Here is a 15,434-nt window from a genome sequence, read left to right as displayed (position 1 = left end):
TCCCGCACAAGATTTTGATCTAACCACTAAATTGCCTTTGGAGCTCAATCTGTTAAAAAAAAAAAGTATGAAACTATATTAAAATAGGAAAACGCATGTGTATGACTCAGTCTTATCCAAAGTATCTCTTCAATCAAAATGTCACCGGATTTCCCTTTGCTACTGAAGAACTGAAAACCTAAAAAATCGACGGTCTAAGTTCCCCTTTTTTCGGTGTCCCCTTCACCACTACCCCCCCACAATAATCTCCTTGGTTTTCCTTGTTTCGTGAGAAATTAAAGCATGCAGTTTGAAGTTTCAGTTGAAGATTTCCAACGAAGGGGACAACCGGACTCGCTTTATTAAAACACACACACATACACACGCGCGCGCGCACACAACACAATACAACACGCACACAACACACTGGAAAACTTGTTGCAACGCTAAGCAAACCCAAACCTGGCCCAGCCTCGCCTCTCCTTGCCTCCCCTCCCCTCCCTCTCTACCCCTCCCCTTCCTTTTCCTCCTCCTCCTCTTACACCCCACCCTACCCAGCTAGTCCCCAGGGCGGCGGGGGGGGGGCGCCGTGAGGAGAGGGGGTGAGTTTGCATCCCCGCCGCTAAGGTCATCCAGTTGAAGTCGCCTGACCTGCGGCCCATCTCAGCCGCCGCCACCGACTCCTTTACAAACAAGGTCACCACGCCAACCCCGGTCCCTTTTATGAGCTTCGAAGGATAAAGGGCTCAGCTGTTCCCCGGCTCCAAAAGCTGCCCCTTTTGCAAAACTAAGTCCCGGCGTCACCAACGCGCCAACACCCCCCCGCCCCAACCCTTCAGTACTCATTCTTCCCCACGCCGACTCTCCGACAGCCCGCGCCGCCCACCTCTTACCTGCTTCCGAAACGGGGTTCGGCTGGTGCCACTGCCCCCCGGGTTCCCGCTGCTATTGGGAAAAATCATTGCCAGAAGCCTTGGAGGGCGGGGGGAGGGGGAGCTGGTGGCAGGGTGCAAGGATGGGGGAGGGGGCAACTTTGGAAGCCACTAGTTCCGAGGCTAGTCCTGGGGAAACTCCCTTTCGCTGGACTGCAGGGGTCGGGGCCGGGGCTGGGCTGGGCTGGGCAGGGCTAGGCTGGGACTGCTTGCTGCTGCTGCTGCTGCTGCTGCTGCTGCCGCTGCTGCCGTTGCCGCCGCTGCCGCCGCCGCCGCTGCTGCTCCTGCGGGCGCCGCGGTGCTGACTTCTCCTGTCCCCTCCTCCTCCTCCTCCTCTTCCAGCACCTCCTCCTCCTCCTCCTCCTGAACTCGGCTAAAAGTCAGGGGAAATGCCCCCGTCCCCTCCCCCTGCGGCTCCTCTCCCTCCTGCAGCCTCTTCCTCCTGCTGGGCTCCGAGAGCAGCTCTGGGCGGGAGAGGCTGTAGAAGCAGCAGCAGCCGCCCTGCCTGCCATGGAAGGGAGTTAGTTCATTGATCAGACGACAGGGGAGACTTTCCAGGCGGCAGCAGCAGCGCCGCCACCGGTCCCACCTACCAGGGCCTCAACCACCGCCCAGAGAGGGCGCCGAGCGCGGGGAGGAGGTTGGGGGTGGTGGTGGGGGAAGTGGGTGGAGCCAGAGAGCCCAATGCCTCTTCCAGGCACCTCTGGCTTCTCCGCCGCGCCAGCCGCCCCAGGCTCTGTGGCCACAGCTCCAAGGGACCCGGCTCCCTGGGCTACAGCGCAGCCTGCCCTCTTCCCCTGGCTCAGCTTTCTGGGAGCCAGGAGACCAGAAAGGGCTGCTGGCGGCCCCTGCCCCGGTACAATGGTTGGGTCTGGCTCCCCGCATACCGCACATTCCTAGGTGTAGCCAGCTCCCCGCCTTCTCTTCCCCCCCCCCTTTCTCTCTCCCCTCCCTAAGCACCAGTGGTGGCAGCACTGCGCCCCTACTCTAAAGCCCTGGCAGAGCAGATCACTAAGGCATTCTGGCAGGAAATTTAACTTAGTCCCCTGCTCTTCTTTACCTATTCCTAGTCTCCTTTGCCCTCACCACCTCCCTTCCCCAAAATGACTTTGACTTTGATAAGTAAAGTTATCAGTACCACACTTACACAGCACATCTGCAAATCGCCATTTAATCTGTATAACCCCCTCAAAAAACAAACAGCTTAAACATTAAAGTCAAATACATGTGTGGAAATACCTTGTTTTATGTACCTCGTGTTTTGTATACCAATGACTCGATTTAGACTTGCTAAAAGGCCTCCCGGCACAAGGATTCACTTTAGACTTGCTAGAAGAGAAAAACAAAACCCAAAAAACTCTGCTCCAACTAATTCATGATCATTTCTTTGTAATTACCTGGTCCTCCTTCACCCTCTCTGGACAATGTAATCCTTTCATATTAGGATTAACAGGGTCAGAAACTTCTGTTTTAAAGCCAGTAGCTCAAAGCAATTAGGCACAAATAGACATAGTTTAAAGTTTATTTTCTATTTTCTGGTTTGAAGTCTTAAATAAAATTTCTGACAGTATCTTTCTGTTGGGGCTTATTTCTTCATATATAGTTGGAAAGGATCTTAGAGGTCATCTAGTTGAACCTGTCCTCTAAAATATCTCTATTGGTGGTCAACCTCTGCTTGAATACTTCCAGTGACAGAAAATTCACTTCAGTACTCCTTTGTTGGACAGAGACTCACACATAGTAGGTCTTAATGAATGCTTTTCGATTAATGAAGGTTTGTCCTTGGATTCTTGCCCTAATACCTCACTGAATAAAAGTTACTATTATTATTAGTACTATTGCCAATAATAATAACATTCCAAGTTGTCTAAGAAATGAGAACACTGGAATCTTCATTACTGGCAGGGGAAACAAGCTGTTCTCTGTGTTAGTTTTCTAGCAAAACCACTACCTCTAGTTCTTGCTTCAGCAATGACAAACTGTAAACTATTCACCCTACACACACAGCCTGCCACCCCTCATTAAAAGCCATCAAATACTCCTCACAACTATCTTCAGTAAATTGGTGAAATTTAGCAAGTTTTTGTTCTACCTGTATGAAAATATGTGAGGAATAGCAAACATATAAGTCCCTCCCATTCTGTTCGAAAAACAAACGAAAAATACTAGATGCTAAGATGCTTGAATTCCAAGTAAAACTCTGAGCTTGAAAATGGATGTTCAGTAACTAGATACAACTAATAGTTGATACATATTTTAATCTATTTGTCATATCCTTTGTTAAAAGACTTCTGGGTGTCCCCACAATTACTTCTGTCCCATCTAATAAAGTAACTTCACCTGCCTCTCACCATTTCTTGTTTCTGAGACCCTCAGTTGTATGTTCCTAAACCAAAGTATGGAAAAAAACATGTTTTGTTAATGTTGTATGGGTTAAAGTCCTGTCCTGATATTCTTTACTGAGAACATCCTGCCCACAAACCCCTGGAGTTCAGACCTGTGGACTATCAGCAGAAGTACCCTGGACAACCTCAGCTGTCATGGCCTGACTCTCAGGAAACCACAAGCTAAACCATGAAAAAACAGCTTCATGGATTGACTTCTTTGTGGTACTGTTTTAGGATCCCAGTTCTCTGTCTGGACGCTGTGAAGTTCTAGAGTCACGGTCCTTGACCAGGTATGTTGTAATAATATAATAGAAGAAAATGTAAAATGTCAATAAAAGGTGAAAATATGTAGCAAAAGAAAAAAGATAATTTCAAAAGAAATAGTTTGTTTTGTAATAAAAGGTAAATTAAAAGTCTTAGAGATTCAGCTTTACAAACCCCATCATAAAAGTGAATGCCATGAAATGAGAGTGATGATGTTTTTATAAGAAACGCTGTGTTTGGTAGTCAAGAACACTTTTGAATATATGTATATATTGCTCAGTCTGTGGACAAGTAGGGGTTTCCAGGAAAGAAGAAAAAAGGCCCTCACACTCAAAGAATGTATAATCTCAAAAAAAAAGGCAGGACAAATGACAAATGGATGAAAATCCAATATAACAGGAAAAGCAGAAACATGAAAACACATATCTTGAGTACAGGTTTACTTTGTGTGTGTGTGTGTGTGTGTGTGTGTGTGTGTGTGTGTGTGTGTGTGTAAAATACACAGAGGGAGCCAAGGCTAGTGGGTTACACTGTAGGCTTGGAGTCAGGAAGACTAGAGTTCAAATCCAGCCTCTTCTGTTTGCTAGTTCTGTGTCCAGGGACAAGTCATTTAAATTTTAGGTACCTTGAGCAATTCAAAATCTTATCTATTAAGTCAAAGGCAGGGTCTTTCTTGGATAGTGAGAGTTTCTGTGTCTAGAGCTCCCAATGCTGAAATTATAGCTTCTTCTTTGTATGTCTATTCTCATAACCAAGACTGATAGAGAACAATTAAATGTGCTCTACCAATGAATAATCAGTGTGGGCCAGAGTAGTCAGGAAATAAACCCTTTACTTAGAAGGGGCTCTTGATCCTAGGCTTTAAAGAACAGTGATTTGGAATGGAAGGGCAGAAGTAGGATCATTCCAAGTCAAAGGAATAGCATGAGCAAAGGCTTAAAGGCTGGAATGAGCAAGATATATTCAAAGGTCTAATAGAAGTGAGGAAATAGTGGGAAACACACACATTAAACATACATACATATACACACACATGTATCTAATTATAACTACTTACAAGTAGTATATAGAAGTCAGGATGACTGAATAATTACAGTAACAAAGTCAGGTGAAATTGAGATGGGAACGCTTCATACAGATGGCAAGTCTTGGTTAATGTTTTAGAGGAAGAGGGAGACAAGGTTGGAGAGACAGTGGAAGTGTATTCTAAATGGCATAGGGAAGATTTGTAGATTTAAAGGAGTGAATCATGCAAATGATATCATTAGAGTTGGTTAACTATGTCAAAGAACAAGAGACTGTAAGTATGAAGAGAAAATTAAGTTACACAAATGAAATCACATATGCAAAAAACAAAAACCAAAACCCTACTATAAAAACAATGTATTCTAGAGAATACAGTAGTAGTAAGATCAATGGACTTGAGTCAGATGACCTAGGTTTTAATTCTAGCTCTTCTATCCCTGAAGATTTATGGTTTGATCCAAGGGACATTTTCTTAACAATGAAAGCTATCTAAAATTGGAATGACCTGTCTTAGAAGGTAATGGGTTCTTTCCTTCACTAGAGGAGAAGCAAATGTGGAGGAGGCTCTTATTCCATCATGGGCTGGACTGCATGGCCTCTGAGGTCTCTTCCCACTCTGAGATTCTGTGATTTTGTTCTTTGGATCTCAGTTGAAGTTTCTTCAACTTTGATTTTAATAAAGGAAGATAATTTCTAAAGTCCCTTGTGTAGGATATAGCCTATGATCCTAGGAACTACACAAATAATAGTCCCTAGCAGCAATACTATAATAGTCTTAAAACTAATTTCAGTAAATAGAGCAGAGAAGATTGTGTTTTGTCTTTCTATTACCTAAGACAAATAAATAACAATGAACTACATTACTACTTAATTGAAGGAAGGTATGTTTGAGGTTCACTATTTGGGAATTTGGAAAGAAGGAAGGAAATAGGCATTTATTAAGCACCAACTGTGTCAGGCACAGTGCTCAGTGCTTTACAAGTATTATCTCATTTAATCCTAACAACAACCCTGAGATATAGTAGGTGCTGTTACTATCCTCATTTTACAGATAAGGAAATAGAGGGAGGCAGAGATGAAATGACTTCCCCAAAGTAAGTATCCGAGGTCTTCCTGCCTCCAGGTCCAGCACTTTATTCACTGGGCCACTCAGCTTATTCAAGGATCCAGGTTTGAAGAATTTGGGCATTTGTTAAAATTTTGTTAAAAATGAGTCACAAAAGCCAGAAATCTTAGAAGGACCAGACTCTCTTCAATCTAGTCTATTCCATATATTAACAACAACACTCTCTACAATATATATAACAAGCAAGCTTTTGTTTAAAGACTGTAAGTGGGGAATAACACATTACTTCCCAAGGTAGCTACTATTGGAATCCTTCCACTTCTGAATATTTCTAATTATTAAATTAGAGAAGACTAACAGCAATAAACTTTAAAATTCCAATCTCAATTGAATCTGTCAATTCATTGAGTTATCTATTATGTACCCAAGATTGCTATGCCTGAGGTAAGGAAGATGATAAAATAGAAGTATAAAGCTCATCATTGACTCATGGAGCCAATAATCTAGTTGGGGAACAACATTAGAGCAATTAGAGAACAATTAAGTAATAAACTCCATGATATTGGCTATAAAATGCAATGGGACTTCAAAAACCACATCAGTGTGACTCCCAGGTTGTTGTTTTTCCTTTGTTCTCAAAGAGGACCATGATATCAGGAAGGTGATGCCATGACTTGCAAGTGAATTGGATTTAAGTGAGAGAGGGCTATGCAAAGTTACCAGTCTCACTCTTTCCTCCAGAGCCATCTGGATCCAGCGGCAAAATACAGATCAAGATTCCTGAAGGTGGGAGACCTTGGCCTTTTTAAGTTAAGGTCTGTCCCAGGTCTCAGTTTGACTGAGGCAACACCATTCAGTGATAAAGGCTACGTAAGAAATGAGGTAAAGAATGACTTTTTTTACCTACTTAAAAAAAATCAATCTGGAAGGGGAAGACCCTCAACATTTCTGGCCAAAACAGAAACCCTCTTCAAGAATGAAGGACCAAAAACAGTGATTCCAAGTTATTCATGTAACACTTTGTGGAAGCAGCCTCAATCTGGGCATTTGAACAGAATATGATTTGGAAAATGGACATAGTGCTCTTTGCCGAGAGGTGACAGACCAGAGGTACAAAGTGAATGAGACTCCATCTCTAGGCTGCATGCTTTTTTCACAGGCATTTGCCTTCTGTCTGGAATGCTCTCCCTGCTCACTTCTAAAAATCCTATCTTCTGCAATAGTTTTTCCTGGTTTCTCTTTATGCTAGTGCCTTCCATCTGAGACTACCTCTAATTTTCACTTTGTGTAAATCATATGTACATGGTTGGTTGTTTGTATGTTGACAACCTGATAGAATGTGAGCTCCTCAAAGATAGAGATTGTTTTTTAACTTTTCTTTGTACCCACAGCTATCAGTATAGCCTGGTACATAGTCAGCATTTAGTGAATGCTTATTGACTGACTGCCATACATTTTCTGAAATAGCCAATGTGTGAATTCATTTTGTTTAACTCCAATTGTTTTTCACAGTGGTGGACTCTTTTTTTATGCAGGGAAAACTGTAAGGGAGAGAAGTGGGTGGGTAATGACAATGATGCAAAAAAAAAGAAAAAAAAAAGCATCAATAAAACATTAAAGAAATAGAAGAGAACAGAAGGAAGTTCTGAAGGGAGCAGAGTTAAGATCATGTTACTATCATGAATACACCTTTTAAGACTGTATCTAATGGAAGTTCATAGTTTCATATGTAACCTTCTTTTTGCTCTCCTTTGTATATTGAAATATTCTTATTTGTTAAGTCAATAAAGGACAAAAAAGGAAAAAAAATAATGGAGGTGGACTGTATGATTCCAAGCCATAGGAATAGCATTTACAAGATATATTCACAGGACAATGAGAAGATTGGCTTGAGAGAAGTCTATGACCTCATGTTAAGAACAAGTGGACAATAAACTTAGAGCAGTAGGTGGGACCCAATCATAAAAAGCTTTGAAAACATAACCAATAAATCAGTTCTGGAGAATAAACTATGAGAGGAAGGTTTGGGAAAATAAGATAGCTCCTTCTTCGATGGGAAAACTCATCATCATTGACTTCTGTTTATCAAAATGAGTACATGTATACGCTAAATACTATAAACAATATTCTTTTTCTGCTGTCTCTGTATTCTCCCAGGCTGTCTCTCACACCTGGGATGTATACCTCCTTCATCTACACCTTAGAATCCTTAGCTTCCTTCAAGCCTCAGCTTGAGTCTCACCTGCTATAGGAACCTTTCCTGTTCTCTCCATTTGTTGCTGTTCTCCTCCTCAAATTGCCTTATGTTTACATAGTAAATGGGCTTCTTTGTAGCATGGAAGTACTTGATCTTGGGTTTTTAAAAGTTATACCAATAGAGCATAAAGTCTAGTAGATTCTACTGTACTGGAAAATCTGCTAACTCTGATCCTAGGAGAAACTGAGATTAATATGTCAGTGAACCTATCTTAAAAGTATAGAGAAAGGAATCAATGGTAGCTTGGTCACCAGACAATAAATTCTTGGTCATTAGCAACACAAGAAATGGAGAAAAAAATGTTTAAAGACTGTTAATCTTGTGCAGCAACTTTTGCTTCTTCAGTGATGAAATACTAAAGAAAGGGTGAAGAAAGTGCTAAGAATCATACCATTTTCAGACTATCTATAAACATGAGATCTCTTTCAAATGCACTGATAAACTTTTGGAAGAAATTAATCACATTATTATTGATATTCTACTACAAAACTGGACAAAAGGAAGTTGTGGATAATTAAAAATAGAATTCACTACTCTCCTAGAAAAAAAGTCATAGATGATGTTATCATTCTGAAAATGTCTACTTTTTCCATCTTTATAAAATATTTATGAAAATGATTTATATACATATTGAGGATATCCTTAATGAAAATATGAAAAGGGAACAGGGAAGTTTTTATAAGTAATTCTCTAGTGATCACAATTTTAACATAACACAACTAACTAAAAGAGGTGAAGAGAAGATATAATTCTGCTATACACATTATTGTTGATTACAAAAAAACAACAACCCTATAAAACAGTTTGACTTGGTAGAACAAAATACATTTTTAAAGCCTTTCCTCCAGTAATAGTTCTCTCATACATATATTAAGATAATTAAAAATTCATTGACAAAGACTGCCAAAGACATAATGATTTTCTGGTTATTAATGCCAATTAAGTTATAATAGAGAGGGAGACTTATGCCCACCAAAGATGTTCTCTACAATCATGTAGAATTGTCTATAAAAGGGTAAAATGGAAAATGGGTTCCCAACAGATTATGAGGTCCCTCAGATACTTGTTTGGTTATGATGTTGTGCTGATTTCATTAAGGTGCAGAATATATCAGGGCAGTCTCAATGAGATTCATAATTATTCATGAGACAAGATTAACAATATACCTAGAGAGGAAAAAAAAACAGAGAAAAAGGCATTTTGTTCAGACATTGACATACAGTAAGATATCCAATCTTTTGAATTTGGAAAATTGTACATATATTTGGGACTGGTCCTACAGATGGGTAATGAGCTGGACCCAGAATTGAGTGGGCCAAAGATAGTAAGCTGGATTACATTTCAAAAATTGCATGGGGATTTTTAAAGATTCCAAACTAGTCTCCATAAAAGCCCATCTTTTTAAAAGGAAATGTTTTTCCATTGAGGCTATTTGGATAAAATTCTTAGAACAAAATAATCTCCAACAAAGGAAAGTAATGAATCAATGAAGAGTGCACTGTGGATACAAATAAGATTTAATACATTTCTAATGAGCACTTTTTCAAAAAGTGGCAAGATATACTATCATGCAACTAAATGATTTGAAAAAGAGATGTGTGGGCCATGTGTCAGAAGCAAAGAGATGGTTATGTATGTAGCCTGAATGCCGCACTTGTATCCACACAATGTTAAAAAGACATAGATGAGTGGAGAGGAAAGGGATCCTCTGTGAAAGAACTATTGGAAAACATAGTCAAAAATCACTAAAATGAGACAACATGGATGGCTGGAATCTGCCATGATGAAGAAACCACCCAAACTGATGAGATCCATGTATGTTGCAAAAACAACCTTCCTCTCACAAATACAAAATTCTTGAGGTCAAGGACTATTGAATTTTTGTCTCCATATTAATCAATCAATAGACATGCATTAATCATCTACTATGTGTCAGGCATTGCGCTAATTGCTAGGGACACAAAACAGTCCCTACCCTCAAGGAGCTTACAATCTGATGGAGGAGACAACACGCAAACAAATATATACAAAACCAACTACATGCAAAATAAGTAACAGAGGGAAGACAATGGAATTAAGAGGGGTTAGGGAAGGCTTCCAGTAAAAAGATGGGATTTTAGTTGGAACTTAAAAGAAGCAAGGGAAGTCACTAGGTGGAGTTGAAAAGGGAATTCTAGGTATGAGAGTTAGGCAGAAAAAATGTCTGGTAACTTTCATACTGTTTGTGGAATAATTAAGAGGCCCATGTCACTGGAATTAAGAGTATGTGTTGGGGAGTAAGATATAAGAAGACTGGAAAAAGTAGAAGGGGTCTAGGTTATGAAGGACTTTGAATGGACTTTTAAATTCTAAAAAACTCTGTGATTTCACTTATTCACTCCTGAATTCTAATTATGTAGAAGTCAGACTCTTGTAATTCTGTTGAGACAAGCAGATGTGTAATAGGACAAATAAACATCCTTTACAAATGTATGAATGACTTCTGTGTTGGGGATCTCTTCCTAGGGGCCTAATCCCTTCTTCTTGCTATCACCACATGGGGATGGATAAAAGGAACTTTTCTCATTCTTGGAGAAGAATAACTTTTCTCTTCAAGGAAGCTGAGAAAAAGAGGGCAGGATCATTTTCTATAAATTAAGACTGTGATTGGGTGATTAATGGGCCCTGAGAAATGCATTTTCCTATTCAAAACAAGAGGATGGAGAGAGGACTAATATACAGAATTAAGATATGGTTTATGGATTACATAGACTTCTGTAGGCCAACTAAATATCTAACCACCATTGATAAATTTATTCGTATGTAAAAATATGTTGCAAATTTAAAGCATGACTTAAAAACTGATTTTCAGAGTATAACTTATTTGTAAGTTAGTGACTCCTTTTATATACAGAAGAGCTAGTAAAACTTAATGCTCACTTGAATTCTTTAGCACAAATAGTATTCTACAAATTAAATTTATTTTCTTCAGCTGTTCTACAATTAAAGGACTCTCTTCCCAATAGTGCTTAATCTTATTTTACTCAAAGTCTGGTAAGTGTACACTGTTATACAAATTCTGAAAAATGGAAGCATTAGAAATTAGGCTAAAAGTTCATCTAAAATTGGCAGTTGTCATGTCATTTTGTTGTAGACATGTGGTAAACTTAAAGGTAATGAAATTAATAATTTATTTTGTTGTCAGTTGTAAGGTAATTGCTGATATGTGGAATAAGCAAGGGCAGGCTTCTACTGAAAAAGCAGAAAAAGGCAACTATTGGGGAACTCAAGTAAAAATTGGTTCCATATTTCAGAGAGACTCATAGTTATGAGTTCTGTCCCCCTAAATTACCTGGAATATTGCCTCAGTCTTCCAATTTGTTTGGTTGTGGAAACCTAGCTCTTGAGCTGTTAATCTCCATACCCACGTCCTGCAAACAAGCTTATGGAAGAGCATACATTTTCAGGATGTTTAAAAATTAGTGTCAAATATCTGAAAATACTCTATCAGTTATGACAATTCCACATTAAGAAAGGAAGATCTTGGGGAAGCTAGGTGGCATAGTGGATAGAGCACCTGCCCTGAAGTCAGGAGGACCTGAGTTCAAATCTGGCCTCAGACCAAACACCCATTGGCACTTACTAGCTGTGTGACCCTGGGCAAGCCACTTAACCCCAATTGCCAAAAAAAAAAAAAGGAAGATCTTAATAGGTAACTTCAGAATTAATACACATCCAAAAGGATGAACATAAGACAATTATCCATAATATATGGAATAAGGGGAGAAAAAGCAAAGTGAGGAGTTCATTTGAGACACTGTTACATAGCCTCATCATTGCACATACTCTTTAACAGATTCTGCTAGAAGCACTGGACAAAGGAGATAGCTAGTTACAGCCATCTCCAGTGATACAACCAGGGAGGAGACAGGAACTGTTTTAGAAAGAAAGGAATATGCCAAGTTAAGCAAATAAAACAGTATAAGTGACTGAAAAAGGAACAAAATGTCTTGCTACATTCTCTACATCGAAGGAGAAGAAACATTTCTTTATAAAACATGGGATCTTAATGAAAACTAAGCTTACAAGAATTAGAAGCTAAGAAGAAAGAGAAAACCCCAATAAATCGGTTTTATCCTTTTCACTCCAAAATATTAGCAACATGAAATTGGTACTATTTGGCCTGAATTTAGAAGAGGAGGAGGCATGCATTAATAGAATCTCTGAAAAAGTATGATGAGGATGCTAAATAACTGTCACTCGGCTCCACTGAGAAATTAAAATAAAGAGAAAGAGAAAATGGGATTAATTTGAATTTTACCTTAGTTAGATATATGGTAAAAACTTTCCACAGTATAACCAAGAATATTAGAATGGATTACTTAAGGAGCTTGTGGGATTTCTGTCCCCAGAGTTTTTTTTTTAAGGATTTTACAATATACCTGACATGTCATGAAGTGGTCACAAACCTGTGGTGAACTGATGCTCCCCAAGCAGCAGAGGGAGAAACAGGAAGTTCTGATGTTGTCATGACAACATGATATCATCATGATATCAACAACTCCTGGTTCTAAATCTTAAGGTAAGGACCTTCTCTGATTCTTCCAAGATCCCTCTCTCTTAAGTCTGTCACCAATTTAGACTAGACTTTCTTGATGTACTCATACTCTGTAAACTAATACTGACTATGCGGTGAATATGATGGTCTAACCACCATAAAATTAGCAAGCATCAAAAACCTATGTATAATAATAAATCAAAATTGTTCACATTTGCACAGTGCTTTAACATTTGCAAAGTATTCATAGCAACCCTGTGAGTTCAGGGAAGTCTGTCTAGAAGAAGTATGGTATTGATAACTTTTGGAGACATTTTCCAGCTTCAGATTTTTAATGACTTAAATACGTTAAAATTAAATTCAATGCTAATTCAAAATTTTCCAGCCATAGTACAGCAGCACATAGAGTTCCTATGGAGATTGCCTTGAGATACTGTAAAGCCTCTAACAGGAAGTGGGTACACATATAAAGTATTAAAGAGCTTTGTTTTTTTCTCTCCACTTTCAATAAATGGAAAACACTTGGCATTTGCATAATAAAAGTATTTTTTAAAAATAAAATGTATTGACACATGTTGTTTTTTACATTACATTTATGAATAGAACACTCCCCTCTCTCACTTCCATATCATGCCCTGGAACTCAATCCTCCCTTGTAACCAAGAAGAACACAAGTAAAAACAACATATAGTGACTACATATGATAATATAGACATCACCTCCCCTCCCACTGAAAAAGAAGAAGCTATTAATTAAGCCTCTAATCCATACAAAAGTCTCAAGGAAAGTGGGCTTTCTAAAGAAGTAAAGAAAAGCAAATTTCAGGACAATGAATAGCTCCAGAGTAAGCTCCTTGAGACAGGCACTATCTTTACTTTTAAGGGTTTTTAAAGGGATTCTTTTTGTGGGAGAGGTAGGTGCTTAATAAAGTTTAGTGAAATGGATTGAATGGTGCTGAATTTACCTGCAATTAAACTTAAAGGGAGAGCAGGAAACAGTGAAAAGAACAGGAAGCACTGAATAAACTCCCAGTTCCAGGCCTGATACTAGCTGTGGCGTCCTGGGCAAGTCATTTAATCTCTGCGCCTCATTTCCTCTTTTGTAAAATGGGGACATTGTTAATTACACCCTCTACCTTACCATATTTTTATGAAGGAAATGCTTTGAAAACTTTACAATGCTATATAAATGTAAGTGATTGTTATTAAATAGTTCTATTGCCTGGATGAGAGGGGATCATAAGTGGGCTAGAACTAAATGTTCTTCATCTGCTGGTTTTCAGTGCTTCTATCAAGGAGATTGGACTATATAATCCAAATACTATTCTTAATCATAGCTATTTTAGTCATGTAACTTTGCATAGGCAATTTTTCCCATAATGATCTATCTAAACATATTATATGTGTTATATATAAAATGCAGTATGTATAGATAACCTGTTTAGATAAATACCTGAGGGAGGAGACTGTCATATAGAACTCTGCCTATGCATCTACCTAACAGAGATCACTGAAAACTGACAAACCATGTACATGTAGTATTTTTAAATGAATAAATATGTCCATATAGTAGTATACATATTCATACATAGATTCATTCATTTAACAAACATTCTTTAAGCGTATACTAGTATGTGCATGGTACAGTGCTCAGCAATGGGAAAGAAAACATTTAAATAAGACATCACCCCAACTTTCATAGGACATACATATTTTTAATTCTTTGTTTAGGCTTTTGAAATGCATGCAGTCTTTCCTGAGAACACAAAACTGGATTTGCTACAAGTATATAGCGCATATAGCAGTACTTTTCAAAGGAAATCTGACAATTGGGTCTCACCTTCCAGTAAGTACAACCTGTATGAGTTTTAAGGAGGAATTTTACTCCAATTTCACATGGGAATCTGTCAAAAAACAGACCTGAAGCTACTGAGCTGTCTCTCAGTCTATTTGCTATCCTGTATACCATTTCTCCACCCATATTTTTAACCTATTCCTAAATCATCAAAAAAAATTAGGAAAATGCATTTGTGTAATGAAGAAATTCAAAACAAGGTTTGGGCCCCTTAAGAGGACAAAAACTAAATAAAATATGGAAATATTTAAAGGAACCCTTTCCCACTCCTCTTATCAATGCCATTTTAAGGTTTGTTTATTTCAAACTTAATTTCAGAAAATTATTCTTGGCACAGAACACCATTATTTGTTAGAAAAATTTTAGGCTTCCACAAAAATGACCACAATAGTCAGAGCCACTCAAGGCTCCTTTTACAGTCTTGTTGATTCATGTCAAATGCAACCTCTAACTAGCCTCAGACTCCTTTAAGAAGGCAGACAACGCTGATGTCTTTCTACATAGAACCTGAATATTCTCTGAAGTCTACTAGAGGTCAGAATTGATGAACAAATTTTCATATGGGTCATGTAAGTGTTGGGGGGGGGAGGAGGGAAGCCTTATATCTGAAGTTATTACTCTGCTATGAAATTACATAATGCATCAAGACTATTAACCTATAAGATATGACCCAGTTTTGGATTAAGAAGGAAATTATTCATATTAGTGATGGTGAATATGAATAAATGGTATTATCATAAAAATTGAAAGGTGATTTATGAGTTCTTGATGTAGTTCTTGTTTACTCAGAGATTGAATACCTAGTTTAAATTTACTCCTTCCCCATAAAAAGATGCCTTTAGGTCATTTTACTGCTCTGAGGTGCCTATACCAGAGTGTAGGCTGGCCAACAATTAAGGATTGTGAAATTCAAACTGGAAAATTTGGATCCTGATAAAAGGTTAGTTTGGAAAGAAGGCTAAATTAAAGTTTGGGGATTTCCTGTGAATTCCAATCCATCCTTACTCTTATACCTTGCTAACATAGATGACTAAGATTTGACTTGGAAATAATTTTCTGTGACTTACTATCATATATATTAGTAGTAAGATTTCAAATTAAATGAAAATCCTATTCAAGAGGAAATCAGTAA

At 38.6% G+C, this 15,434-nt stretch overlaps 1 protein-coding gene across 2 annotated transcripts in view; it reads right to left on the bottom strand.

The window, feature by feature from the left end:
• Positions 1-15,434, bottom strand: part of RBMS1 (RNA binding motif single stranded interacting protein 1) — a 245,618-nt gene that overhangs the window by 167,365 nt on the left and 62,819 nt on the right. The window contains exon 1 of one of the 2 annotated variants that reach the window (XM_021004859.2): positions 873-1,528. The exons of the other annotated variant lie outside the window; for it this stretch is intronic. Within the exon in view, the coding sequence (XP_020860518.1) occupies positions 873-941 (69 nt within the window). The 5' untranslated portion in view covers positions 942-1,528. Of the gene's footprint in view, positions 1-872; positions 1,529-15,434 lie in introns of those variants that run through there. 2 annotated transcript variants of the gene reach the window in all.

The sequence above is a fragment of the Phascolarctos cinereus genome, unplaced genomic scaffold (genome assembly GCF_003287225.1).
Source record: "Phascolarctos cinereus isolate Bilbo 61053 unplaced genomic scaffold, phaCin_HiC Scaffold_726;HRSCAF=1367, whole genome shotgun sequence".
Taxonomy (NCBI): Eukaryota; Metazoa; Chordata; class Mammalia; order Diprotodontia; family Phascolarctidae; genus Phascolarctos; species Phascolarctos cinereus.
The sequence above is the reverse complement of the archived record's forward strand: the minus strand, read 5'-3'. Positions and strand labels throughout refer to the sequence as shown.